This window comes from Pinus tabuliformis, chromosome 6 (genome assembly GCF_031772625.1).
Source record: "Pinus tabuliformis cultivar Carrire ecotype Pingquan chromosome 6, CPIR1, whole genome shotgun sequence".
Classification (NCBI taxonomy): Eukaryota; Viridiplantae; Streptophyta; class Pinopsida; order Pinales; family Pinaceae; genus Pinus; species Pinus tabuliformis.
In genome coordinates this window covers 33,070,445-33,097,290 of record NC_142292.1, presented here as the reverse complement: position 1 = coordinate 33,097,290, position 26,846 = coordinate 33,070,445, and the positions used below count along the sequence as shown (strand labels likewise).

The 26,846-nt window shown below is 40.3% G+C and overlaps 1 protein-coding gene across 8 annotated transcripts in view; it reads left to right on the top strand.

Moving 5' to 3' along the window:
* The window catches only part of LOC149257076 (protein NUCLEAR FUSION DEFECTIVE 6, mitochondrial-like), a 52,884-nt gene extending 26,742 nt beyond the window's left edge, over positions 1-26,142 (top strand). For 2 of the 8 annotated variants that reach the window (XM_089413567.1, XM_089413571.1), the window contains exons 3-4: positions 19,864-20,043; positions 25,810-26,142. In XM_089413567.1, the coding sequence (XP_089269693.1) occupies positions 19,864-19,910 (47 nt within the window). In that variant the 3' untranslated portion in view covers positions 19,911-20,043; positions 25,810-26,142. Of the gene's footprint in view, positions 1-6,683; positions 6,864-19,863; positions 20,044-25,281; positions 25,346-25,809 lie in introns of all 8 variants that reach the window. The other 6 variants (XM_089413573.1, XM_089413570.1, XM_089413572.1 and 3 more) reach the window with 4 other exon arrangements.
* Positions 26,143-26,846: the final 704 nt, after the last annotated feature.

The following is a 26,846-nucleotide window of genomic DNA, read 5'->3' as shown; positions in this document are numbered from 1 at the left end:
AAAAATACAGCTGCTGATTTTTTCACTCAGAAAATTCCAGCAAGCTGATTTTTCATAAACAGCAGGTTTATCTTTACCACAGCAGTGCTATTTTTCAGTTTTAGGACAGCAAGATGTCATTGGGATTGAGGGTGGAGGATAGGTTGGATGGGCATACAAATTACAGCGTTTGGAAGGAGAGAATGCAGAGTATCTTTGAGGAGGCAGAAGTCTGGGATATCATGGTGCATACAGCACAGCACCCTGTTGTTGTGCCTACTGATGCTACTCAGTTGGCAGCTTATAATAAAAAGAACAACAAGGGTAAGAGGCTGATTCTAGACGGAATCAAAGACCATTGCATTCCTCATGTGAGAGGAAAGAGCAATGCCCATGAGATGTGGACAGCATTGTCCAATCTCTACCAGAGTACCAATGAGAACCGGAAGATGGTCCTGAAGGAGAAGCTGAAGAACATTAAGATGGGTAATGATAGTGCAGCTGGATATCTCACAAAGATTACCAATGTGAGAGATGAGTTGGCAGCGATTGGAGAGGCCATTCCATCCACTGAGTTGGTGCGTATTGCAGTGAATGGCCTCCCCCGTTCATGGTTGAACTTTGCTGATGGGGTTTGTGCACGTGAGACCCTTCCCACATGGGAGAGGTTTTGGGATGATTGTATTCAGACAGAGATCAGGAAAGGACAGCTTGGGGCAGCCAAGCCAGTTGAGCAGGATGAGGACGTAGCACTGATGGCAGGAGGCAAGAAAGGCAAAGGGAAGAAGCAGGCTTCCACAAGCGGTGGTGGAGGCAAAGGCAAAGGTAAAGGTAAACAGGGTAACTCACAAAAGGACTATTCCAAAGTGAAGTGTTGGAATTGTCAGAAGATGGGACACTATGCAGTTGTGTGTCCGGAGAAGAAGAAGAAGAAGGGGAAGACCCAGGATGTGGCAGCGTCAGCTGAGATTGAGGACTTTGCAGGTCGTTTTGACCGGGAGTTTGCGTTCACTACATGTGAGTCTTCTAGTGCAGGATCACCTGCCACACAGGTTCAGAGGGAGCATGCTTTTCCCTCGATTAGCGGAGCATCTACAGGTATCTGGTATGTGGACAGTGGGGCTTCACGTCACATGACAGGAGTCCGGGAGTACTTCTCAGAGCTTTCAGAGAGTGGCACTGATATTGAGGTAGTACTCGGTGATGACAGAGTTGTTAGAGCAGTCGGGGTTGGGACAGTGACATTTCAGAGGGAGTCCAAGCCTCCCTTGAAGGTGTCAGAGGTTCTTTATGTGCCAGGGATGAGGAAGAACCTCATATCCGTCTCAGCTTTGGAGGACAGAGGATATGAGGTACTGTTCAGGGAAGGACAGGTGTTGATGTATCCCAGGGGCTCTCCAGCTGATTCAGCTAGAGTGATAGGTGTACGCCATGCAAAGGTGTACAAGTTTGCATTCCAGCCCCCTTTGGCATTGAGTTGTAGTACCGACAGCAGAACTAGCAGTTCTGAGCTGTGTGAGATTTGGCACCGCAGGATGGGGCACATGTCTCATGGAGCCTTGAGGACATTGCGGGAGATCACTACAGGTGTGCCAGATTTCAGTACTGATCACCATGATACTTGCAGAGGTTGTGCGATGGGCAAGTTTGCCAAATCCCCTTTTCCCAGCAGTGACAGCAGAGCGACTGGGATACTTGATTTGATTCATTCTGATGTGAGCGGTCGGATGTCTCATGTTTCCTTGAGTGGATATGAGTACTATGTTCTATTCATTGATGATCACTCCAGGAGGACCTGGATTTATTTCTTGAAGACCAAGAGTGAGGTCTTCAAGCGGTTTCAGGAGTTCAGAGCTCTTGTGGAGACTCAGACAGGTCGAAAGATCAAGTCCCTGAGGTCGGACAATGGAGGAGAGTACACCCTTGGAGAGTTTGTTGACTATTGTGCGGAGGCAGGCATTAGGAGGGAGTTCACTGTTCCTTACAACCCCCAGCAGAACGGGGTTGCGGAGAGGAAGAACAGATCCATCATAGGGGCTGCCAAAGCCATGTTACATGATCAAGGGTTGCCATTATTCTTGTGGGCAGAGGCCTGCAACACAGCTGTTTACTTGCAGAACAGGAGTCCGCATCGTGCCTTGGGGCACATGACTCCGGAGGAGGCTTTCTCTGGGAAGAAGCCTGATCTTGGTCATCTTCATATCTTTGGATGCATTACATACTCCTATATACCCAAGGAGAAGAGGACCAAACTAGAGCCCACCGCAGAGAAGGGTATCTTTGTGGGCTACAGTGAGACCTCAAAGGCCTTTCGGATTTACATTCCTGCACAGAGGAGAGTTGTTGTCAGACGGGATGTGAAGTTCGAGGAGGACAGGGCCTTTAGGAGGTCACGGGAGTTAGAGTATCTGGATCAGCCAGACCCTCAGCAGCAGTTGAGTCAGTCGCAGGGATCCAGTGGGCAGGGATCAGGAGGATCCGGAGGTACATCTATGAGGATGTCAGGTCCATCAGTGAGCAGTGGCTCGCCGAGCCAGAGGGGTGGTGCTCCGGGCAGCATGCAGAGCAGTTCACAGAGCAGTTCACTAGGGAGTCCACTGATGGACAGTTCACACGGTACCTCAGCTTCTACAGGTTCAGGTGCAGGCAGGAGGACAGCAGACAGACAGTCAGGAGTTCAGGCTACTGATGGGGATGAGGAGGAGGAGTTTCATTCTCCTATGGGAGAAGCATGCTCAGGAAAGAGGAAGCCCAAGTGGCTTCAGGACACCTTGAGAGATGCCACATCTGTCGCTGAGCCGAAGAGGCCGGTCAGAGAGAGTAGACCACCTGAGAGATTTTGTAGCTATATGGCGATGGTTACCAGCATCCTTGACTCTGAGCCTTCTAGCTATGAGGAGGCAGCTAGCCAGCAGGTCTGGAGAGAGGCCATGCAGGAGGAGTATTCTTCTATCATGAAGAATGATGTTTGGGAGGTGGTGCCGAGGCCTGAGGGCAAATCTGTGGTTACTTCCAGATGGCTTTACAAGGTAAAGCATGCTGCAGATGGCAGCATTGAGAAATTCAAAGCAAGGTTTGTGGCTAGAGGGTTCTCACAGGTAGAGGGAGTTGATTATGAGGAGACCTTCGCTCCCGTGGCTCGATATACTTCGATCCGCTCCATTATATCGATAGCAGCAGAGATGGGTTGGAAGATCCACTAGATGGATGTGAAGACCGCATTTCTCAATGGCTTCATACAGGAGGAGGTGTACATTGAGCAGCCACAGGGCTTTGAGGTGCATGGGAAGGAGTCCCATGTGTGCAGATTGAAGAAGGCCCTTTATGGCCTGAAGCAAGCTCCCAGAGCTTGGTACTCCAGGATAGATGCATACTTGCAGGGGATGGGTTTCACAAAGAGTGAGGCAGATCCGAACCTTTACTTTATTGTGATTGGTGAGGAGCCTCTCATTCTGGTGCTGTATGTGGATGACTTGATCATTACAGGTGCAGAGAGACTCATAGAGCACTGCAAGAGAGATCTTGCGGCGGAGTTTGAGATGAAGGACATCGGCTTGATGCATTACTTTTTGGGTTTGGAGGTGTGGCAGGAGGAGGGGCATTTCTTCCTGGGGCAGGGGAAGTATATTGTGGACATCCTTAGCAGATTCCACATGGAGGATTGTAGACCCATGTCGACACCGATGATCACCAACTGGAAGAAGCTTCATGCTTCGGATTCCGAGTTGGTGGATCCCACATTGTACAGGCAGCTGATTGGTTCCTTGATGTATTTGGTCAACACCAGACCAGATATCTGTTTTGCAGTCAACACGATGAGTCAGTTTATGTGTGAGCCTAGGAAGGTTCACTGGGTGGCTGCAAAACACATTTTGCGGTACTTGCAGGGGACAGTGGATTATGGTCTGGACTACAGGCAGGGAGATGGAGTGAGATTGGCAGGATACACTGATTCTGATTGGGCAGGTTGTGCTTCTGATAGGAAGAGCACTTCAGGGTGCTGTTTTGGGTTGGGTTCAGCAGTAGTGTCATGGTTCAGCCGGAAGCAGCAGTCAGTAGCACTGAGTTCAGCAGAAGCAGAGTATATGGCAGCCAGTCTAGCTAGTTGTGAGGCCATCTGGCTTCGCAAGATGTTGTTTGGCTTATTTGGTCAGCCGTTGAGACCTTCAGTGATTTACTGTGATAATCAGAGTTGCATTAAACTCACGGAGAATCCAGTATTTCATGACAGGTCAAAGCATATCGGGATCAGATATCATTTCATCAGAGACTATGTTCAGAAGGGAGCTGTGAAGCTTGAGTATATTTCCACTGATGAGCAGGTTGCAGATATTCTTACCAAAGCCTTACCACGGGGCAAGCATGTCTACTTCAGAGACAAGATGGGTGTGGTGAGGAACACCTTCCTCGGTAAGAGGGAGTGTTGAAATTTGGTACCGGAGGACAGGTGGTTCCCTAAGGCTTTGATCTTTGGCCTAGGGAAAAGTGTCCAAAAGAATTTAATTTTTCTCCTAAAGTAACTTTATAATTTTTATAAAGTTAAATCTAATTTGAAAGTGACTTTAAGTGATAAAGTTACTAAGTCTAATTTTAAAGTGACTTTATAAAGTCAATGAAAAATTAGAAAGGAAAAGTGACTTTGGAAATAAATGACTAAGTGGGTCTTTATTAAAGTGGGGTGAATTAAAAAATAGAAAGTGAGATTTAAATGAGCATTTAATCTCAGCCATTGATCTAAATCTATTTCAGCCATTGGATTTAGGGATCACCCAAAAGTCATTTAGGGTTGGGTTAAGGGAGGAAAAGGAGGAAAAGATCATTCATTCTTTCATGAGCAGATTGAGAGAAGGAGAGCAAGAGAGCAAGGGAGATTTCTGGGCGGTGTAACAGCAAAGCTGAAAGCGGTGTAACAGCAAAGCTGCACGCAGAGTTACAGCAAAGCTGCACGCAGAGTTACAGCAAAGCTGAACGCAGAGTTACAGCAAAGCTGCACGCAGAGTTACAGCAAAGCTGAACGCAGAGTAACAGCAAAGCTGCACGCAGAGTTACAGCAAAGCTGAACGCAGAGTAACAGCAACGCTGCACGCAGAGTAACAGCAAAGCTGCAAGCGGTGTCACAGCAAAGTTGAAAGCGGAGTAACAGCAACAGCAACGGTGTTTCAGCAAGGCTGAGATAAGTTGTAAAAGTCTGTTTGTTGATTTTTTGCTGAACATTTCTCCTACTGTAAAAAGGCATTTTCCAGAAATAAAGAAGAGCTCTCAAACTGGTTTTCCCCAAGAGTTGTAGGGGGTTTTTCCAGGGTCAAGTTGACCAAAAATCTCTGTGTTTAAATGTGTTTTAATGGCTGTTTATTACTGCTGATTTTTATTTCTGCAATTTCCAGCATTCTGTAAAATTTCCAGAATTTGTGTTTTCAGCAATATTTATTTTTTCCAGCTTGTTGAATGTATGGTTATGGGAAAGGGCATTTAACTATATGGGAGAAATAAGGAGAAACTGAAAACCGGGGTGGGAAATCAGAAATTTCTACAAGAAGCAATTCGACCCTATGAGAAGCCTATATAAAGGAGACTTTGACCTCACTTGGAGAGACACACTTCACTCACTCAAGTTCGATCACAAGGACAAGAAGAAGTGCGAAGAAGAGGAAGACGAAGGAAGGAAGAAAAGTCGAGTTGTTTTGGATTTGTTTTTGGGCTACGTCTCTCCACACGTGCGAAGGAATTAGGATCATATTGTTGCAATAAATTCGAGTTGTAGAAGTGAAGATAGGTCATCAAGAAGAACTATTTTGGGAACCGAATTCTCTAGGAGAGAGAATATATCCAAGCGAAGGAGAGAGGAGTAGGAATACACCATTGTTTCTCACACGTGCAAAGGCTAGGGTTTCTGCAAAAGAATCTGCTGGGTAGGTCGAAGTTGTAGAAGAATTTGCTAGGGAGGTCGAAGTTGCACAAGAATCTATTAGGCATGTCGAAGTTGCAAAAGAAGTTGCTAGATAGGTCGAAGTTGGAGAAGAAGCTGCTGGGCAGGTCAAAGTTGCAGAAGAAGCTGCTGGAAGTCAAATTTGCAGAAGTTGCTAGAAGCAAGGTGTGACTTGGTCTTGGAGGGTCTTGGTCAAGGGTCAAAGGTCTCGGAATTTGTCAATTGAAGTTCTATAAAAAGAGAAAGAATTCTGGTGGGTTTACCTCTCAAGTTGGAGAGGTTTTGGCTCTGGCTGATCACCTATATCTTGTGTCCTTTGTCTTATTGCTCTTTATGGTTTGGTCGTTGTTTGATGAAGAGAATACTAATAATAATTGAGTGAAAGAAGAAGCTAATTAAGAAAATTAAAAGTACACCACAAACAATTACCAAAGTAAGAGAAATCATCCTATGTTGCTGCCCCCTAAATTTCTCAACAATTTCTGCCTAGTGGATATACTGAAGCAAGTTGCAGTGGTATGTCTCTTATTTTTGCATTGGACGAATGCTTGAAGTTTTTGTGATTTTGTTGTTTATGATACGTTTGGGCGTTCCTATGAGTACTTTGCCCTCTAGCATAATGTCTCAGCCTTCATATTTGGACAACACTTAGTCATCTCAGTTAATTCTTCCAATACTAACCAGATCTGAAGAATAAGGCTGCGCTAGTGTGAAAAGAAGTCTCTTGTGTCATCTATTATTGTGCATGCACAAATCTCAAGGTTGTTGGCATTGGCAGGGTTGCTGGCTTGAATTTTCTCAAAGAAATCCTGATGCATGACATAAATATGAAGCACTTGAATGATAACCCCACTAGCTAAGGTTTAGAGGTACAAGGGTATGTTGTAACATCAGCTTCGAGAGCATTAGACAAAGCGAGCTGTAGTAGGCACAAAGACAAAAGAACCAACATCTTCAGGTACACTTCTACAACTTATTAAAGGTCTGATACTCGTTTATTAGAGACATCAAAGGTACATGAATCCATATTTAAATTACAAGTCACTTGAGGAATTTTGGTTAAACAACAATAAAAGTTTCATTGTTGAAGTCTCACTGAATATCATTAGTATAATTGATCAGTTGTAAGGCTTTCTCGTTGTCAATATATAAGAAGTATACTGTAAAAGTAGTATTTGGCAATTTAAGAAGTCTGGAGTAAGATTTTGGGTGCAGTAGCAGAGTCTCATTATCATTTGTGACAGTTAGGCTTTCAACTTTGCAGACCTTTCCCTTGGAATGTGTATTAGCGTTTGTTTCATGATCTGCAGTTTCATTTGCACGAGTCACAACACTTTGCAGTAGTAATATACACTATGATTGATGCACTCAATGCCATATAATGTCATGACTTGAGTTTTGTACATGATGTTATCTATTTAATGATGATAGTGTGAGTATAGTTGAATATTGAGATGGAGATTGTTGTTGCAGCTAGTTGAACAATGAGTGCTAAGGTTAGGCTGTGGCATTTGTACAAGCAGTCAGAGTTTGAGCAGTGATTAACTTTAGTGATGATTGGCAAAGTTCTCTTGACAGTGATGTTTGGCTTGACAACAATGTAAACCTATGATCTTCTATTTCTGTTTGAGTGATGTATGACAGTGGTCTTCTATCTTCAAGACTAAGACATATGATAGTAAATCTATGACATATGACTTATAACAGTATGGCAGTAACCCTAACAGTGATATATGACTTATGTGATGTATGACAATGTTACGTGTGCTTTCCTTGAGCAAAATATTCTGAGGGTGAATGACGGAGTTAATGTGCAGCAAAGTGTTGAGTGATAACAGTGAACAGTAGCAACAGTGGCAGCAGAAGTGGCAGTGAACAGTGGTAGGAGTGTAGTAGAGGCAACGACTTTTGACAGTATCAGATATAGAGTAGATTGTAGTTGGGTCATTGTCCTTGGTACGAGAGCCCAAATTCATTCAAGGAGCATTTGCTTCCATCCTTGCTGGTAAAACCCTTGGGGAGTTTTGTACTTCCTTCTAGTTCATCTGGTAACTTTGTATGTAAACCATATATAACGAAGCTTGTTGAGTGAAATCACTTGTGTACCGATTCTATGTGATGTGATCTAGTTTCATATTTGTTTGAGGCTCTGGATATTTAAAAGAATAAACTAACCAATTGTGTAAAAGTATGGGAAATATTGATTCACCCCCCTCTCAGTATTTCCAACAATTGGTATCAGAGCAGGTCTTTCTTTGGAAGCTTAACTGCTTGAAGGCAGATCCATAGCATTCAAAGTTGATTGGTGGAGCCTGCAGTTGAACATAAGATGGCTGCTGATCCCAAAGAAGTTGTTAATTCCCTCAAAGGCAAAATCGATCAATTGGAATGGGATAGAAACAGGCTCAAAGGTCTGTATAGTAGTCTTCATTTAAAAAATGAAAAACTAGAGACCGAGAATTCAAAGATATACGATAATTATAGATTAACTATAGTTAACATTAGTGTTCTTCAAAATCAAATTGATAACCAACAAATGCCAGAAAAGGATTGTGAACTTGATGAAGCAAAGAAGGAAGTGGATCATCTCAAAAGCATGTTGCAAGAGGCAAACAATAGGGAAAGCACCTTGACAAGCCAACTCAAGGAAAAGGAAAGGCCAAATAAATGGAACAAACATGATAAAGAACTTGGCAAACAAATCATCTCCTTTAAGAGAGAACTTGAAGAATCCAAAATGATTGAGGAAGTCGTAAGAAGTCAAATGAAGCAAAAGGAAGAGGATTGCATGAAACATGAACAAGAAATCATCACCTTGAGAGCAGAAGTGGACAAGATGAATCAAAGATTGAGGAGCTCACAGGTCTTGGATGACATTCTCAATTGCCAAAGATCACCACTTATCAAGATAGGTCTTGGATATGTTGGTGAGTCCTCATGCTGCAAGGATGAAGATTCCAAAGATGAAGAGAAGTCACATGACGAAGATGAAAAGCCTCATGAAGAGAAGCCTCATGCCAAAGATGAAGAGAAGCCACATGTCAAAGAAGAAAATAAGCCTCATGAAAGGAAACCTCATGCCAAAGATGAAGAGAAGCCCAAAGTCAAAGTTTTGCACAAGTCAACCAACACTGAAAGTTGGAAGACCAATGCCTCAAGAAATCAAGTTGATGCATTGAAGATGCCAAATCATAGAAGAGCATTCAAAGGTGGAGAGCAGCAAAGACCTAGATATTCTCAGCGGCGAGACACCTTTAGGAGATCATCACCCTATACACCCAGGTATGCAGGCACATTTCATGGTTATTGCTATGCATGTTCTAACTATGGACATAGAGCTGGAGATTGTAGGGAATATAACAGGAGTAATGATAGAGGGTTTTATTAAAACCCTAGAGGCAGATTTTGTTGACACCTAATCCTCATGATTGGGTGAATATAATGTAAATAGATAAATAAGTAATATGAACTGTCATCGGGAGATGAACTAAACAGTCTCTCCCTCATGTATTTAATGAAGACCTACCTGAAGGAATAAACACGAATCAATTTTTGGTTGAGGAGTTACTGCCTGGCCTGACATGGTATCAGAGCCAGCTCCATTTTTTTAGCTTTTATGCCCTTTGTAACTCCCTATTCTGCTCCTCTGCTCTCCATTCAAAAGCGTTGTCCATACAAAACACTGTCCATAAACGTTGGTGTCCATACGATGCTCCATAATACGCTGCATACAAAGCGCTGTCCATACGTTGCTCCATAATACGCTGCATACAAAGCACTGCATACAAAGCGCTGTCCATAAACGTTGCATACTGAACGCTGCTCCACGCAGTAGCCTGAACTCTGCTCCACGTAGTGACCTGAACGCTGCTCCACGCAGTAGCCTGAACGCTGCTCCACGCAGTGACCTGCTATCATTTCTTTTTGCCTGCGAAGACTCACGAGTTGGAGAAGATCCGCAACCGATTCCTAGCCTGTCCAATGTTTTCACAGTGTTTGAAATGAAAACATTGGTAGCTGCAACAGAAAATTTTCATGGTAAGAACAAGCGTGGTGAGGGAAGATTTGGCGCTGTGTACAAGGGAACTACTTAAGATGGAACTGTAATCCTGCGTGCTTGATAACCTGCATGCGAGAATCAAAGCACACCTGCATGCTTCATTGCGTGATAGCGTGCTTCATTTGCATGCGAGAATCAAAGCACACCTGCGTGCTTCATAGCTTGATAACCTACGTGTGAGAATCAAAGCTTCTGCACGTGAAAGGGTTGATGCGGAAGTTTTGGCATACACGTTGAAGTTACTGACATGGTATGTGATGCTTTTCCATATATGTGATGCTTTTCCATATACCATAAAGGCACATGAATTCGTTGAGCTTTTAATGGGCATATATTACATTATATAAAATTACCATTGGGGTATATGGAAGATATATGTTGGAGCCTTTCATTTAGTTCTCGCATAAACAATGAGGTGAGGGAAATATGTTGCATAAAGGTGTAGCGTGAGGTATTGGCGTCCATATTGGTATATGAGGAAGAGATTTGAAATCTTTTGAGAATGCCTAGCTGATCTATGTTTTATATTTTCATTAAAGACAAAGACAATACATGGAGAGAATGCCCTTTTGAAATGTAAAAATTACCACCAGAAGTACAATTTTACTGTATATTGGCAGAAGTATTTTTCTATCAGCAGAAGTTTTTTTTTTACAGAATGCATTCAATCATATCCATGGTGGGAATAGTTCTCACTGGCAAGGAGAACTATCCTGAATGGTCATGAATGATAAAACACACCCTCATTTTCAATTAGCTGTGGAAAGGAGTGTGTGTCGGAGACGGAGACAATGAACCAGTACAACCTACCTCAGACAAAGAGCTTGTCATTTGGGAAACAAGAACAACAAAGCTTATGCATTAATCGCAGCATCTGTAAATGAAGAGGTGAGTCGCCGTATTTCGTCATATTCAACTGCCTTTGAAGCCTTACAAAAGCTGAAAGAACTCTATGACTCACATTTAGCACTTGAAGTTGTTCAACTCATGATTAAACTCTTCACTCTTGAACTGCAAAATAATGATCCTCTTGCTCTTGCATATGAAGTAAAGTCTATAATGCATGATATCAAATGCACTAAGGTTGAATTGGATATTCCTCTTATCGCTTTTCTCAAGGCACTTTATCCTACTTACTCCAATTATCTTGAGTCATTGCAAGCAAATGGAAATCTCAAAGATATCACCTTTGACTCTCTTGTGAAAAAGTTTGCTGAAAGAGAGAAAGCTTTTGGAAAGAAGATAGCCCCTGAATCTTTTGAAGAGGCTGTGTGCCTTTCTCACAAAGAAAAGCATCCTACTCAAGATTCTTCAAGAGGAAGAGGTGGTCGAAGAGGAAGAGGAAGATATTTCAGAGGCAGGGGGGTAGACATTCTCAAGGAGAAAAGGCAGATTTGCACTGCATTTGCTGCAAAAGAAATGGATCACATGATGCCTCTACATGCAAGCTACCATGGGACAAAATTGAGCAGAAAAGAAACCAACAGAAAGGTAAAATTGATGATACAGACAAAGGTAAAGCACCTGAATCGGCTCACTATGTTGTGGCACAATGTAATATTGGAGTAAATGAAGATTTATTTAATGCTTCACTTGCTTCTTGGAAAAATGATTGGTTGCTTGATTCAAGAACAACCTGCCACATGACTCATAAAAAAGATTTTTTTGAAGAATTTACTGACAATGTTGATGGCGCAGTATACTTTGCAAACCAATCAAAAATCAAGCCATCAGGGCTTGGCACAATCAGGCTTAAACTGCCTGGTCTTCCAGACTTTCTTTTGCATCATGTTCTATATCTCCAACAGCTCAAGAGAAACTTGTTGTCCTTGGTCCACATCCACCAGCAAGGTCACTCCATTCATATGTTTGATGGCAAACTTGAGGTAACAAAAGCATCTGAGCACTCACTTGTCTTGAGGGGAATAGAAGAAGAAAGGCTTCTCAAGCTGTAAGGAACCTCTGCTCGTGCACAACATTTCTCATGTAATTCTCATCATGAAGAAGGTACACTTCCATCAAGTTTATTATGGCATGCTAGATTTGGACATTTGAACTATGACAGTCTTCGCTTGTTGAAGAAAAATGGAGTTGCTGGTTTGCCTACAATTCCTAGGAAACTTAAGCAATGTGATGCTTGCATCCTAGGAAAGCACAGCAAACAGTGTTTTCATGATTCACATTCAAGAGCACTTAGAAAACTTGAACTCATTCATTCAGATTTATGTGGTCCAATGCCTGTTCCTTCTGCAAATGGAAATAAATATATGATGACATTTATTGATGACTCCACCAGAATGTGTTGGGTTTATTTATTGAAGAACAAATCTGATGCTTTTCAAACATTCAAGAATTTTCATAAATGGATTGAAAATGACGCACAATCTCATATTGGGTCTATTCGCACTGATAATGGAAAAGAGTACACATCAAATGAATTTGAAAACTATCTTCGGCAACATGGGATCAAACGTCAAACAACTGTGCCTTATAATCCCTAACAGAATGGTGTAGCTGAAAGAATGAATAGGACAATCTTAAATATGGTACGATCCATGCTCTTCTTCAAAAATGTAAAGATAATGTTTTGGGCTGATGTTGTTCTATGTGCTGCATATATAAAGAATAGATGTCCATCTAATGCTATTAGAAACAAGACTCCTTATGAAATGTGGTATGGACATGTTCCTTCGATAAAGCATCTCAGGGTCTTTGGTTCCACTTGTTATGCCTTGATACCAAAGGTACATAGAAACAAACTTGGTGCTAGAAGTCGTAAGTGTATCTTCCTGGGGTATTCAAACACCTCCAAAGCATACTGTCTCTATGATGAAGTAAATAAAAAGTTTGTTGTATCTAGAGATGTAATTTTTCTTGAATCATCCAAAACTGACAATGTTGTTGAGCAGCAACTTGATCGCTTGGATAGATTCGCAAAAGCAAAATCATTTCAGGAATTTGATAATCAGATTCCACATCTTGAAGGGGGGATTCCTATGCTAGATCAACATGTGGAATCTTCTTCTGAAGAACACTCTCCCCCGAATGAAACTCCAACAATGGATGATGCTTTAAGTGATGTAATTGATAGAATTGGGAGACTCAATCTTGATTCAGTCCTAACTCAATCAACGGAGCAACCTGGACCATCTGAGAAAGGTCCCCCAAAGTGGCTGACAAAGACACTTGAAAGTGTTCATCCTAATGAAGTTGGAAAGACAGGAACTAGAAATTCAAACTGGCAAAATGGAGGTGATGTAGATGACTCTAATTCACTTGTTGATATGGACGTTTCTTATGATTGTGAATTGAACTTGTCTACAGATTTTGAACCAACTTCCTTCAAAGAAGCTGCTTCTCATGATGAATGGAAAGAAGCGATGCAAAAGGAGTATGATGCCCTCATAAAGAACGACACTTGGAAGCTGGTTGATCCTCCATTAGGAACCAAACCAATTGGCTGCAAGTGGGTCTACAAGAACAAGTATAAAGCTGATGGCTCACTTGACAAGCACAATGCTAGGCTTGTGGCAAAAGGTTTTGCAGAGAAGGAAGGGGTCGATTATTAGGAGACTTTTGCCCCCACAACAAAATGGGCTACCATCCGGACACTCTTTGCCCTAGCAGCTCAGAACGGTTGGAAAGTCCATCAAATGGATGTAAAAACTGATTTCTTGAATGGAGATCTAAAAGAGAATGTTTTTATGTCCTAGCCTGAAGGATTTGCTGTGAAAGGACATGAACATAAAATATGCAAACTGGTGAAGTCCTTGTATGGCCTCAAACAAGCACTGTGAGCCTGGTATGAAAATCTAACTGAGCATCTTTTGAAACTCAATTTCAAACATTATGATCTTGATGATGCAACTTTATTTGTCAAGAAAGTTGGCAAAACAGTTGTATATCTTGTGGTATATGTAGATGATCTTTTGATGAAAGCTACATTGCATCCATAAAGAAGGAATTGGGGAAAAGTTTTGAAATGATTGATTTGGGCTATGTTCATTACTATCTTGGCATTGAAGTAACCCAACATTCGAAGTCCATATTTCTTTCTCAAAATAAATACATTGGAGATCTGTTGAACAAGGCATGATAGAATGCAATTCTCTTACTACTCCAATGGAACAAAACTTAAAGCTCACATCTATTGAAGGAAAAGAATTTGAGGATGCAACAAAGTATAGACAGCTTGTAGGAAGTCTCAACTACCTAACAACTACCAGACCAGACATTTCGTTTGCTGTTGGAATCCTCTCCAGGTTTATGCAAAAGCCTTGTGAGGGACATTGGTCTGCTGCAAAAAGAGTTCTAAGGTACTTGAAGGGAACTCAAGACTTTGGAATCAAATATACACAGGTGGACGACTTCAGCCTAATTGGATACTCTGATTCAGACTTCGATGGAGACAAAGAAACTGGGGTATCTACTTTAGGATATGCTACGAGTCTTGGATTAGGAGCTGTCTCCTGGAGATCACGCAAACAATCAGTTCCAACAGATTCCACAACAGAAGCAGAATACGTGGCAGCAGCTGAAGCAACAAAAGAAATTGTGTGGCTCAGGAAAATTCTTGAAGATTTGTAGGTAAAACAATTACAATCAACTCCACTCATGATTGACAATACCTCTGCAATAAAGTTGGCCAAGAACCCAAAGTTCCATGATCGAACAAAGCACATCAATACTAAATATCATCTGATTCGACATCATGTTGAGGCCAAAACAATCCATCTCCGTCATTATTCCACTAATGAGCAAATTGCAGACATCTTCACCAAAGCGCTTGGAAGAGAAAAACTTGAATGATTCAGAATGATGCTTGGACTCACCAACATCCCTTCAAATTAAGGGGGGGAATGTTGACACCTAATCCTCATGATTGGGCGAATATAATGTAAATAGATAAATAAGTAATATGAACAGTCATCGGGAGATGAACTGAACAGTCTCTCCCTCATGTATTTAGTGAAGACCTACCTGAAGGAATAAACACGAATCAATTTTTGGTTGAGGAGTTACTGCTTGGCCTGACAGATTTACTGGAATACAAGAGAGAGCCCCATATGCCTATGACAGCAGAAGTTACAACACCTTTGCTCAGGTGTTCAGACCAGAAGTAGAGTGCTACCTATCTCATAATTTTGGACATTTTGCATGATATTGTAGAAGCAACTTCAAGTGGACCTCACAGAACCAGGAAGGACAGACATTAACTAGGCAAGAAGACAAGACCATCAGGGTTTGGCAGAGAAAAGAGGTTTCACAATGAATTCTTGTACAATTGGAAGACATGATGCAACAGGAGAGCGTATTGTTAGGGGGAGCATGTGAAATGGAAGAGATGATGCAGTAGGAAAGCACATTGTTACGGGGAGATAACTAGTCAAAGAAAGATTGGTGACATAGAGACAGGGGCAGCCATAACTTTAGGAGGCATGAAAGACTTTTTGGTTGCTATGGCTTGATAATGTCACTCATCACTGTTTTTGGGAATGTTTCTTGAATATTTTTGAGCACTGAGGGTGCTTTATCAAGATTTTGAAGTTTTTTAGGCATTCTAACAAAAAAAAAAAATCCCTTGGATGACTACAAATCTCAGTGAACCAACCTTGATCTTGAAACAAATTCAGACTTTGACCTTGGAAACAGATCTCTGTTTGGAATCCTTGCCACTTGGCTCATGCAGTCTCAGACCTGAGCAATTCTGTGAAGGATCTGAGCCTTAAAGTCTGAAGCTTCTTTTCCCTTGCAACAGTACACTCAGCCCTCAAAAACGGAGGCCGATTTGGCACTATATTTGGACTATTTTCAGAATCCTAAAACATCACAGACCTGAAGTTTGACAGTTTGATGATTGTGGAAGATACTAGGCTCTGTGATCTGTTGTTTGGTTCTTTCACTTATTGTCATCTCAGCAAAATTTTGGAAGTTGAAGCAAGTTTAGATCTGATTTCAGCCCTGAATATTGTGGCCTTATTATAGTGCTGTATACAAATTACTATAGCAGGCTTTAAGGTTTAAAAAGATTTCAAATCAAGACACTGATCATTGAGTGAATTGGAGGACGAGTCAAGCATCTTTCGGTAAGTATTCTCAAGGGTACTGAAACTATATTCAACTACATTAGACGTCAACTCTGTGGCACGCTTGGAAACATAAGCTGGGATTTTGGTGATCCTCATTTATTGAGAAGTTAGTATTCCATATTTGATCAAGACAAAACTGAAGATTGAATGGCCTACATCTTTTTTGAAAATGCCCTGATATTACTAGTGCTAGACAGACCTGCATTCTTGATTTGCAAGAGGTCAGAAATCTTTAAAAGTTGCCTATAAATCATGTTTGCGGTCTCTTTCTCTCGCTCCTGCATTGGTATATCTGAAGTAGACGCATAATTGTAATCTAAGGCCATTTGCTAAGGATTCCCAGTAGCTGTGACTACTACAGTTCTGAAGGGTATGCAACCAGCCTCAGTTCAAAAAGTTATTGTCATATAAATTATGTGTAAAATCCAGGCTTACAAAAAGTTGGTATAGGAAGTATTGGATGATCGTATTGCTCCTTGTTCTGGACTTTGCAATAGCACAAATCCTGAGCATTCTTTTCCTGTAAACAAGATAAAGGACATAAGAGTTTGGTTTGTTCTGTAAGGGCTTCATCATCATATCTTTTTGCAACAGTATGGTTGTAATGTGTAACAGTGAATCACCTTGACACAGATCTGAAATACTAACATTTTGTGAAGAGTAGTTGAAGATTGTAGCAGAGGCAAGTTTCACAAAGTTCAAAGAATTGTAGTGGATCGGCATTTACAGATAGCTCAGCAAGTTCTAATCTTGATGCAGACAGCTGTTCTGGAGCAATTAGAATCCATTGAATTGTGATTTTTGCTTCAGCAGCAGTAGATGGCAAAGGGGGAGAGGAACTTGAAAGAAACAAAGAAGAGAGAAGTGAAAAAGCTCAATGCAACATGCCTTGTTTTGCTAGGTGTGTTGACATCAATGACAAAGGGGGAGATTGAGTATGTTTTCATTGATGTCAAAGCTGGTGTAGGATGTCAAAGCGGGTGTAAGATATCGTCATTGATGTCTTTCATGCATGGATGAGATGATACATTGATGAAACCCTAGCTCTAGGGTTTGGATCCCTTGGAAAATAAAAACACCCCACAATTGTTGAAGATTTTGAAGATGCAGATCACTGAATTTGCCTTGGAGACCCTCGCCATTGGATTCTCCTCATCATGCTGATTCTATTGATATGTGGAGTGCTTTGTGGGTCCTTACGGTTTAAGATATGTGCCCAGTCAAAGTGTGAGCCCCCATCTCATGGTCAATAGCCCCAAAGGGTGATTATGTGGCAACATTATGTTGGCTAGTCTATGACACACTTAATTATGTAAAAGGAGAATAATTCTATAGGATTAAATTTAATAATAAAGGATCAGAGTCTTCATGGTCCAAAATCTTGAATAAAACTCGAATTTGTTTGTGGTCCAAAAATATGAGAGGGAAGTTTTGAATTTCAAAATTAAATGTTTTCCCTCCTTGAGGATCAAGTCGGCTACCCTCCCAGATGTCCATCCAAAAACTATACAAGGGCATCCCATTTCACTTCTAATGTATCAATTCAATGCTCATCAATTAGCTGATATTATTTTGAAATCTTCGGGCTTGAGGTGTCATTGAAGATCAAACGGGAGGCTTATTTGGAAGGAGTTTTTTGGTTTATGTTTTTGGGTTGTGGTTTCTCTGGGATAAGGGTTTTGCTGGGCTGTGTGCCCTTTTCTCTGCGGTTCTCTGCTATGGGCCAGCGAAGGGTGTTGTTTGGTACAAGGACTGCTTTAAAGAGGACCAAGGACTAATATGATGCTCCAATCCATACACTTTGAGAAGCAGTGATGGGTCGTGAGATTATTGCATTATGATTTCAGGGATTCGTTGGGGTTTCATTGCAGGGAATGAAAGGTCAACCTAGCTGCAGTCCTGAAGCAGTCATTTAACGCTCCTTAAGGGCAAATCTATGAGTATCTTGTGGCCTAATTTGAAGTGCAAATCTGTATGCAATTCTGAAGCAAAACAGTGACCTAAATTGCTACAAAATTTGTGGTCTTGTTGATCTCTGCGACAGCCTTTTAGGGCATCAATTTCTGAGCATGAAGGTCTATCTTTGCGACACACTTCTGGGCAGTTAATGTAATGAACAAAGTTCGTATACCCAACGAAATACTCAGAATACCTGGTATATGTAAGTACCCATTGTAGGATAAATAATATATATTATATAAGAATTGTTGAATGTACAAATATGTCTGATCGTTACAAATGAGGCCTGCTTATATACCTAGGCAGGTGCCTCTTCATGGAAGGTCATGTCCCATTAGACATGCCTCTTCAGTACTAATTATTAATTAATATTCACTAATTAATCATTACTATATGTACATTATTTTTATATAAGTTATATTCATAATGTTGCCTTCCTCTCCAAAAATATGTCCTCAAAGCTTATTGTAGACAAGGCGTGTCATCTGTTTCTTTATGTTGTAAACTATTCACATCTTTCAGAATTCTTCGAGCTGTCATCTTCGTTGATACAAGATTGTTGAACACCTAATCTTTGGGATTAGGAATCTTGTGTAAATATTGTAAATAACTAAATAAGAGAAGTTGGAAGACGAAGAGACATTGGGAGATGAAACCCAATAGTCTCCCTCTCCTTGTATATAGTCATATTCTATCTTAATGCAAATGCAACAATTTCATTCGGAGTTACTCCTGACCTGACATGGTATCAGAGCCAACTCCCAAATTAGTCTCTTTCTGCATGTAACTCTTGCAATTCTCTGCCATATTCCATGTTCCTTTGCCCTCTGCATTGATCCTATTGAAGGAAGCAACATCAATGGCGAGATGGTTGACTTGAGTGCTGTATTGTGCATTGAAAGTTGAACTTAAGGCTGTTGGAATGCGGTGGTGCTATGTGCATGGAATGTTGCTGCATTGAAAGGGTATTATATGCTGTGTTGTCTGAGAAATAGTTCAACACGGTGGTTTGGTTCGTATTCTGGCCATGAGGTTGGTATGGTGCGTTCAAGACAGTTGCAACAGTTTGATTGGTGATAGCATATGGTGCGTATTGTTGTGAGCAGTCTATGGTGTGTTGCGACTGACTGTGAATTGAACATTGTGTTGTACATTCGTGATATGTGCGCTAGTAACTCATGCAATGGTTGTTTCATTAATGGTGAATGCTATGCAAAGTTTTTTTTCTATGCTGGTTGTTGTGTTAATTGAAACTTTGTGTTGATGCATTGGGAATTGAAGTATATATAAATCACATATGCCATGAAATGTTGTTGACTAGTCCGACTTGTTGGATAACCGCCTGTGGAAATCCTGATATTTGCGTGGGATTGGTGACATTGAGCTGTGTTAAACCTTCTCTGTGGTTGTTTAGTTGTGCATTACTCCTGTGACTGGTATGCAAGTTGCGTATGGATTTCTTATGGTGCAATTATCCCTGCCTTGAATTGAAGACTTGACTATGGTATACAAATGGTTTGCGGACCTTGCTGGTGTTCATTGAAGTTTTTTTAGCCATGATATGAATTATGAATATGTGTTGGTCTGTTATATATTACATGGTATATGGTGCGGTGAGACACATAAACATGGTGCATTGAATGTATTTTTTGAAAGCCATGGTATATACATTGATTTAAACATGTTGCACATATGGATGGTATATATTGAGAGAGTGCATTTTTTAATTGATGAATTCTTGAAGACATAACCGGTCAACTTTATTGCAAATATATCAACCTTTTGTTGCAACCATTGTAATTTTGAGGCCAGATTAGACTATATGATGCATTTGCTCATCTCCATTGTAGGTGTAGTTCTCTTTGGAAAAGAAGATAAAAGACACTTTGATTTTTAATGAGTTATGGAAAGGGGTTTGTGAAGAAGGAGACAATGCACTTGAAAAGCCCACTTCAGACAAGGAGCTTGCCATTTGGGAAAATAAGAACAACAAGGCCTATGCCTTGATTGCAACGTTAGTAAATGAAGAGGTGAGTCACCATATTTCTCCATTTTCAAATGCTTTTGAAGCCTTAAAGAAGTTGAAGGAATTGTATGACTCACACTTTGAACTTGAAGTTGTTCAATTGATGATCAAGTTGTTCAGTCTTGAGTTGAAAAATGATGACCCTCTTGCCTTAACATCAGAAGTAAGATCCATTATACATGACATAAAATCCACTGGTGTAGAAATAGATATTCCTCTCATAGCTTATGTCAAGGCACTATATCCGACCTATTCACATTATTTTGAGTCATTGCAAGCAAGTGACAACATTAAGGAGATTACCTTTGACTCCCTTGAGAAGAAGTTTGCTGAAAGAGAAGGCTTTTGGGAAGAAGACAACTCCTCAGTCTACTGAAGAAGCTGTGTGCCTTGCACAAAAAGAGAAGAATCCTGCACAAGATTATTCTAGAGGAAGAGGTAGCCGAAGAGGAAGAGGAAGGAAGAATTTTAGGCAGACATTTCCAAGGAGAAAGGCTTGATCTTCATTGCATATGATGCAATAGAGATGGACATGATGCATCCACATGTAAGCTGCCTTGGGACAAAATTGAGCAGGAAAGAAATGAAGGAAATGGTAAAATGTTATTAAGGATAGGCTTAAGGATCTCTTTAAGCCCTTTCCAACGAGCTATTGTGCCTCTTAACTCCTCTCCATTGAGGATAAATTGATTTTCTAAAGTCAAAAGACCAGTCATGTCACTCCCTGTCCAAGTTGGCACTGTCCAGTAGAAGTTGGTCCTGTTTGGAACATCTTGAGCAGTATAAATAAGGGACACCTCTTCCTCATTCGACCATCAACTCGACCAAGAATCAAGGAGAAGTAATTTGGGTCTGAGGAAATAATAGACAGGTTCATATCTCATGAACCTTAAGACGAGTTGAAGAAGCAAAAATTTTGGGTTTTGGCTTCTGTCTTTGGGTGATGGTTTTACTTTTTGGTGAATTATTTGATCAGTTTTCTTGAATAAAATTGGCTATCTTTGGAGCAGACTTCAACCTCATTTGTAGCTCAGATCCAGCCCCTTTGAAGGACATATGTTGGCCTTGATAAGAGACAGAATTTCGGTCTAAGTCTCAGCCTGAGGAGCAACATAATTCGGCATAATTCAGCCTAAAGTGTAAAATCCCACTATTTTTTTTTCCCAAAATGACCCATAAAATTCCGAATTTTCTTTATTTTCATTCAATGTAGTCCCTTAACAACTTGATGTAATTCTGCTGCAGTAAATAAGTATATTTATTGGAGCTAATTGCAATGCACAGTGATACACGTGTATGGAAATAACTACTGTAACTAGCAACTGTTGTTCAATTCTAAACATCAGAAATTTGGAAAGATCACTGAGAGATCTGTGTAATAATGAGTCTGAACAGCATACATCATTTATTTCTTATACAGGAAATAATTCACAACAGGAAGAATAATGTAGAACCTGGGTACAATGGCTGCCAGTGGAGATAAGAGATACTCCAATTTGGAAATTCTGGAATGTAATGCCCAAGTAAAACACAGACAGTTAAGGCTCCAGATTTAAGCATACGTCCAATCAGCTACTGGTGATAAATGGGGTTACCCAGGATGGCCTTCCACTGAAATATGACCTTCACGTTGCTCAGAGAAAGAGATGTATGCATGGGAAAAACTCTTCAGCCCCCACGCAGTCCATGATGACTCCAGCATGCACCCAAACATATAATTAATTTGATACATACGCACAGGTAGTGTCTCTGGCCTTCCAAGAGAGATATATCCATCCCTTTGATGTAGAGATTCGACCCAGAAAATTGGTAGCACGTTCAACAGCAAATGCAAGGAAAGTTTGAACCCGTCTCTTCCAGAAAACTCATGCTTGCTATGGACGCTGCCCAATAATAAAATTGAAATAACTCAGCTCACTAAGAGGGTAAAAATCATGCCACTGATCTATAAAAACTCGTTGCCATAACTTCCTTGAAAATCCAGTCACGTGAGGCTCTCCGCTTTTACTCCGTGGGACATATGTAGGCTGGTCCCCACAATAAAATATGCAGGCTCCTTCAGATAATTCGTGGGCCCCAGGAAGCTGGAGAAATTACTGCTCCTGTACTCAGTCTCTCTATTGGCTCATATTTGCCTTTGGTGCTCCATTCTCCATAAAATTCTCCAGCCTGTCAAAAGAAATGGGAAATACTGTATAAGGATATAAAAACGATTGACAAAACTTGAGTACCTCAACATTTCTCAAAAATCTCGTTCTCCATTGAAGCTCAATGGTGAAATCTGAATGACTTCACTCTCATATCCAGACTAGGGGGTCTTGTTGCAACACCGAAGTCTGCTATGGCAGCTAGGGCTCCAAATCCCTCAGCTTCCTCTTCCCACTCTCTCCAAGAGCTCTCTCTTCAAACTCACACAATGCACGAATGCAGAGAGTCTCCTCAATTCCCTTATTTAATGAGTTTGCGATTGTCTTTTCATCTTCACCTTCCCTTTTGTCTTTTTCTCTTCGCCTTCCCTTTTTCTCTCTTTATTTTTTCTTTTTCTTTTTCTTTTTATTAAGTTCACTTTTATAAAATCACTTTATGATACTTCACTTTATATAGTTAGAGTGACATCCCACTTGCCTAGGAAATATCATCCTTTTCCCTTCTTTAATAAAGTCTTCTTAGGCGAATTTAAGTCCCCTTACTAACTATTTCCCCACTTTAGCCTACGGGAACTACTCTAGGCTAGCGGACTCGTCATAAGCTTCCTATGGTGACGGGGACATTACATAAAGTTAGGAACAGTCTTGACCTTTCTGTGGAGAATTTCGACCTGTGTGGATTTAAACCCTTCAAAGGCTCATTTTAGTGATCAATTTAAATATTTTTGGCTACTAGCATCACTTAAAGATTCTTTGACACTACAAAATTAAGGTTTTTGGATCATCTATTCTCAAGGGTTTCCTAGGGTTTAAATCCTCCTTCAAGGCTAGCACTTTTTTTCTAGTGTTTCCTAGGGTTTAAACCTTCCTTCAAGGGCAATACGTTTTTTCTATGGTTTCCTAAGGTTCACACCCTCCTTCAAAGCTAGCACATTTACAAAGGGCTATTTCAACCGGAAAAGACAACTGTAGTAGGCTTATTGTGTGCAAATACTAGAAAAAGTGCAATTGAGCTCAATCTAGGAAACAAATACATGTCAATTGTCTCAAGTCTACAAGGATCCCAAACATGCTTGCCTTGAAAGTTGAATGTTTCAAGTAACTCCCCAGGGTGCTTTGGATGTGGTGAGTAGGATTTTCCCACTGGTTGCTTGCACTTAACAAATCTCTATGAATGCATACAGGTAAACTGAATTTAGTCTCACAATTTGTTACAGCACACAAGGGCATTTCTGTCCTTGAAAATCAAGTGGCTGATTTTCCATTACTGTCAAGTAGTTAACCAATAAAACTCAAATAGTTGTTACTTGATTTTCAAGTAGTTACTGTGGTCAAGACAACAAATATTTTCTTATACTTCAATTATGCAACTATACACTATCAATGGACAGTATTAACAAGGCCTACGACCAGCTTGTAGAACAACTTTTCTTAGTTAGATGTGAACTATATATTTGTAGTCATTTGCTTGTTAAAAGTGTTTGGCTAGCATTGGTTAATTAGAATGTCAGGGGATTGCTCTGCCTCCCCTTTATATTATTGTTAACAACTGGAAACAACAGCTAGCTTAGATGCGGTGATATGATCTACTCTGTTCATCGCCCCAGCACTTGCACCCGGCTTCATCTTCTACTTCTGCATTAAGTCAGGTCTCAATCCCAATAGGTTTTTAACCCAGGTAGGCATTACAGTAAGATCTCCAACTTACCGGACCACAGCCCAACATACTTATGATAGTTACTGCCTCATACATCTTATGGTTGTGCCTACAAGATTTCAGCAAGAGTGTACGAGGATATCTCAATATTGTTTTGCATAATATTTGTCCATTCATGTCTATTTTTCTGTTTTACATGTCATACTGTGATTGAATGTTTATGGACCAGAAGTCCAGAGGTTTTTGTTTATTCATGTACAAAAATAATTTTGTATTGCTAAATTTTAAGCACAGATTGTATCCGTTGTTTTCTTTGTTTTTTAAAGCACTTGAAGGAACATTTGAGTTGATTTTAGCCTCCTTAATTCAAGCCAATTATTACTGATTACACTTATGCTATTTGTCCTTGACACTACTTAACAATCATGCATCCTTTTGGACTTCATGTGATACAGATGATTATAATATTTCTTGTCTTATTTCTCTGTTGATTTATCTGTCACTCATTCACAGCTTAACTGAATGGCAATATTCGATATTCCCATGATTGGGTTCAGTCCTATCATGCTCCAGGCCTGGGCTATAATTACTTAGATGATTCGCACCTTTTCAAGACTGTCTATATGTTGCTGACTTCAGATGACGGTTGAGTTCAAAATGCCAGGAAAGAGAGTCCAACAAAGGAATGTAGGCCATAGTTGAGTACTGACTTATCAAAGAGTTCCTGAGATATTGCCAAAACTATATAATTCTGACAGTTACCTGCAAGCCTTGTCATCAAGGTCACTGCATGGTGTTGGTGCTTACTGTTCTTTCCTTAGCTAGAGTAATCTTTCGACCGATCCCAATTGAAATTGTTTCATCAATTAGATTTCAGTTTTACTTTATGTGGGTATCAAGTGATTGATCTCTGGCACATCAATCCTAATATATGAACTTAGCTTTCATTTCATAATCCAAATTCCTAATGCAGAGACATTGGCTGCCCCAAGCATTTTTGTCTCAAAACACCAAACGTAATGCAAATTAGCTTTTTGAGAGAATGCACTATTTATGGTAAAATTGCCTTCCCTGCGAGGGGATTTGAGTTGTTAGCATTCTTTCATAAGGAGACTGTGCAGACGTTCATGCCAAACTCTACTCAAAATCATACACATGCGATGCATTATAAACAAGTGAATTAGGATATTCATACGAAACTCTACTGGAAATGGGTGTAACGAAACTTCATACCTGTTATCTTAGGATCCAACTCTCATCCGTGCTAATCCTATAAATCTTTTTCAAGGAGATATGATACTATTTACGATGCCATGGTATGTTTTGGAGTTATGATATTGCAAATTGGAAGTCAAAATATTATATTGTATTTTTTTTGAAAGTCAGAATTATATATTTTTCTCCACTGTATTGTATAAACTTGAAAATGCATGGCCAGATGGGGACGATGGATCATAACGAGACAGGATTGGACTCACTGACTATTTGATGTTTGGCATCGGGTAATTATCTGCTTCACTATGGTGGTGACAACTATGGCACAAAGTAGTCTGTTATAGAGAAGTGCTACTCAAGATTTAAGTGTTCTGTTTTGCATCACAAATTGAATTTTATGCTGGCCTGATGAACCTCTTCACAAGTCAAGTACATTAATTTCAAATATGGAATTGTTATTCTTGTTTATCTGGCTCCTATGTATTTCTCATCCATTTCTTCATAATTATGATCTGAGTTTGACTGACTCTGGATATTCTTTCACGAGTCTGAAAAAAACCACATATAGACTAGAAATGTATGGATATACCTTTCACAAGTTTCTGAAAATGCCATACATACACTAGAAATGTGTGGGAAAAGTTCTTTGAATGCTAATCTCAATTACATTTAATATTTTTATTCAAATCTTACTTTGCTCTGGCATTTTACATTTATGCTAATGCACTCGTTTTGATCTTGTGTCCACCAGAGCTTGGTCTTTCTGTACCAAGATGATTGCCAATGCACGTCAGCGCTTGTTACATGGGGTGTACATTTCTTTCACAGGATGTAAACAGTGCAACATTTTTTGTGGAGTAAAAGGTGCTAGTTTTCAGAAAGTACAAAACAACTTGGGGAAAAGGAATAATTTTTTTGTCCAATTCTACTGAGGATGCAAAACATAGCAGCGGTAGTTTCTATTTAGTTTCAACTGAACAAATTGGATTTGAAAAGGTGGCTTGTTTCTTTTGATGAGCAAATAGTTCCAGTTTGCATGAACCTTAAAGTAATGAAAAGGATGGAATAAACTATATAATATATATCTGACAAGGTTATTGGGCATTGAAAAGCTTTGATTTTCTAATAGTTTGGGATGCCTTTGTTAAATAGTTCCAGTTTGCATGAACCTTGAAGTAATGAAAAGGATGGAATAAACTATATAATATATATCTGACAAGGTTATTGGGCATTGAAAAGCTTTGATTTTCTAATAGTTTGAGATGCCTTTGTTAAATAACACCTAACAATATCAGCGCGGAGTCATCCGTATACATCTTAAAATGGCCTCCTAGCAAGTAGTGCCTATACTTCTGGAGCGCATACACCATAGCTAGCCCTTCGCGCTCTGTTGTGGAATAGTTTTTCTCTACTTTGGATAATTTTTGGGTTGCGAACGCGATAGGATGGTCCAAGCTCTCTTCGCCAGCTTGTGTCCATTTGGCTAAATGCACGCGCGGATCATCCTGCCCATCATACTTGTCTGCCATTCGCATCTTAAGATTGTAGAAATTCCCACTTGTAGATCACCTAATAATGCAATATACTAAAGCAGAATACTTGATCTACTTCTACAAACAATGATGCGGAAGCTTAATCGAATTGAGCAACATCAATAAGAACACATATAATTGATAAGAAGAAATCAATCACACATAACACAAAAGATATAACCAGGGGAAAGCCAAAGCATAAAACCCCAACTCTGTATTATCATACAAGTGGAAATCTATTCCAAGTTACAAAAAG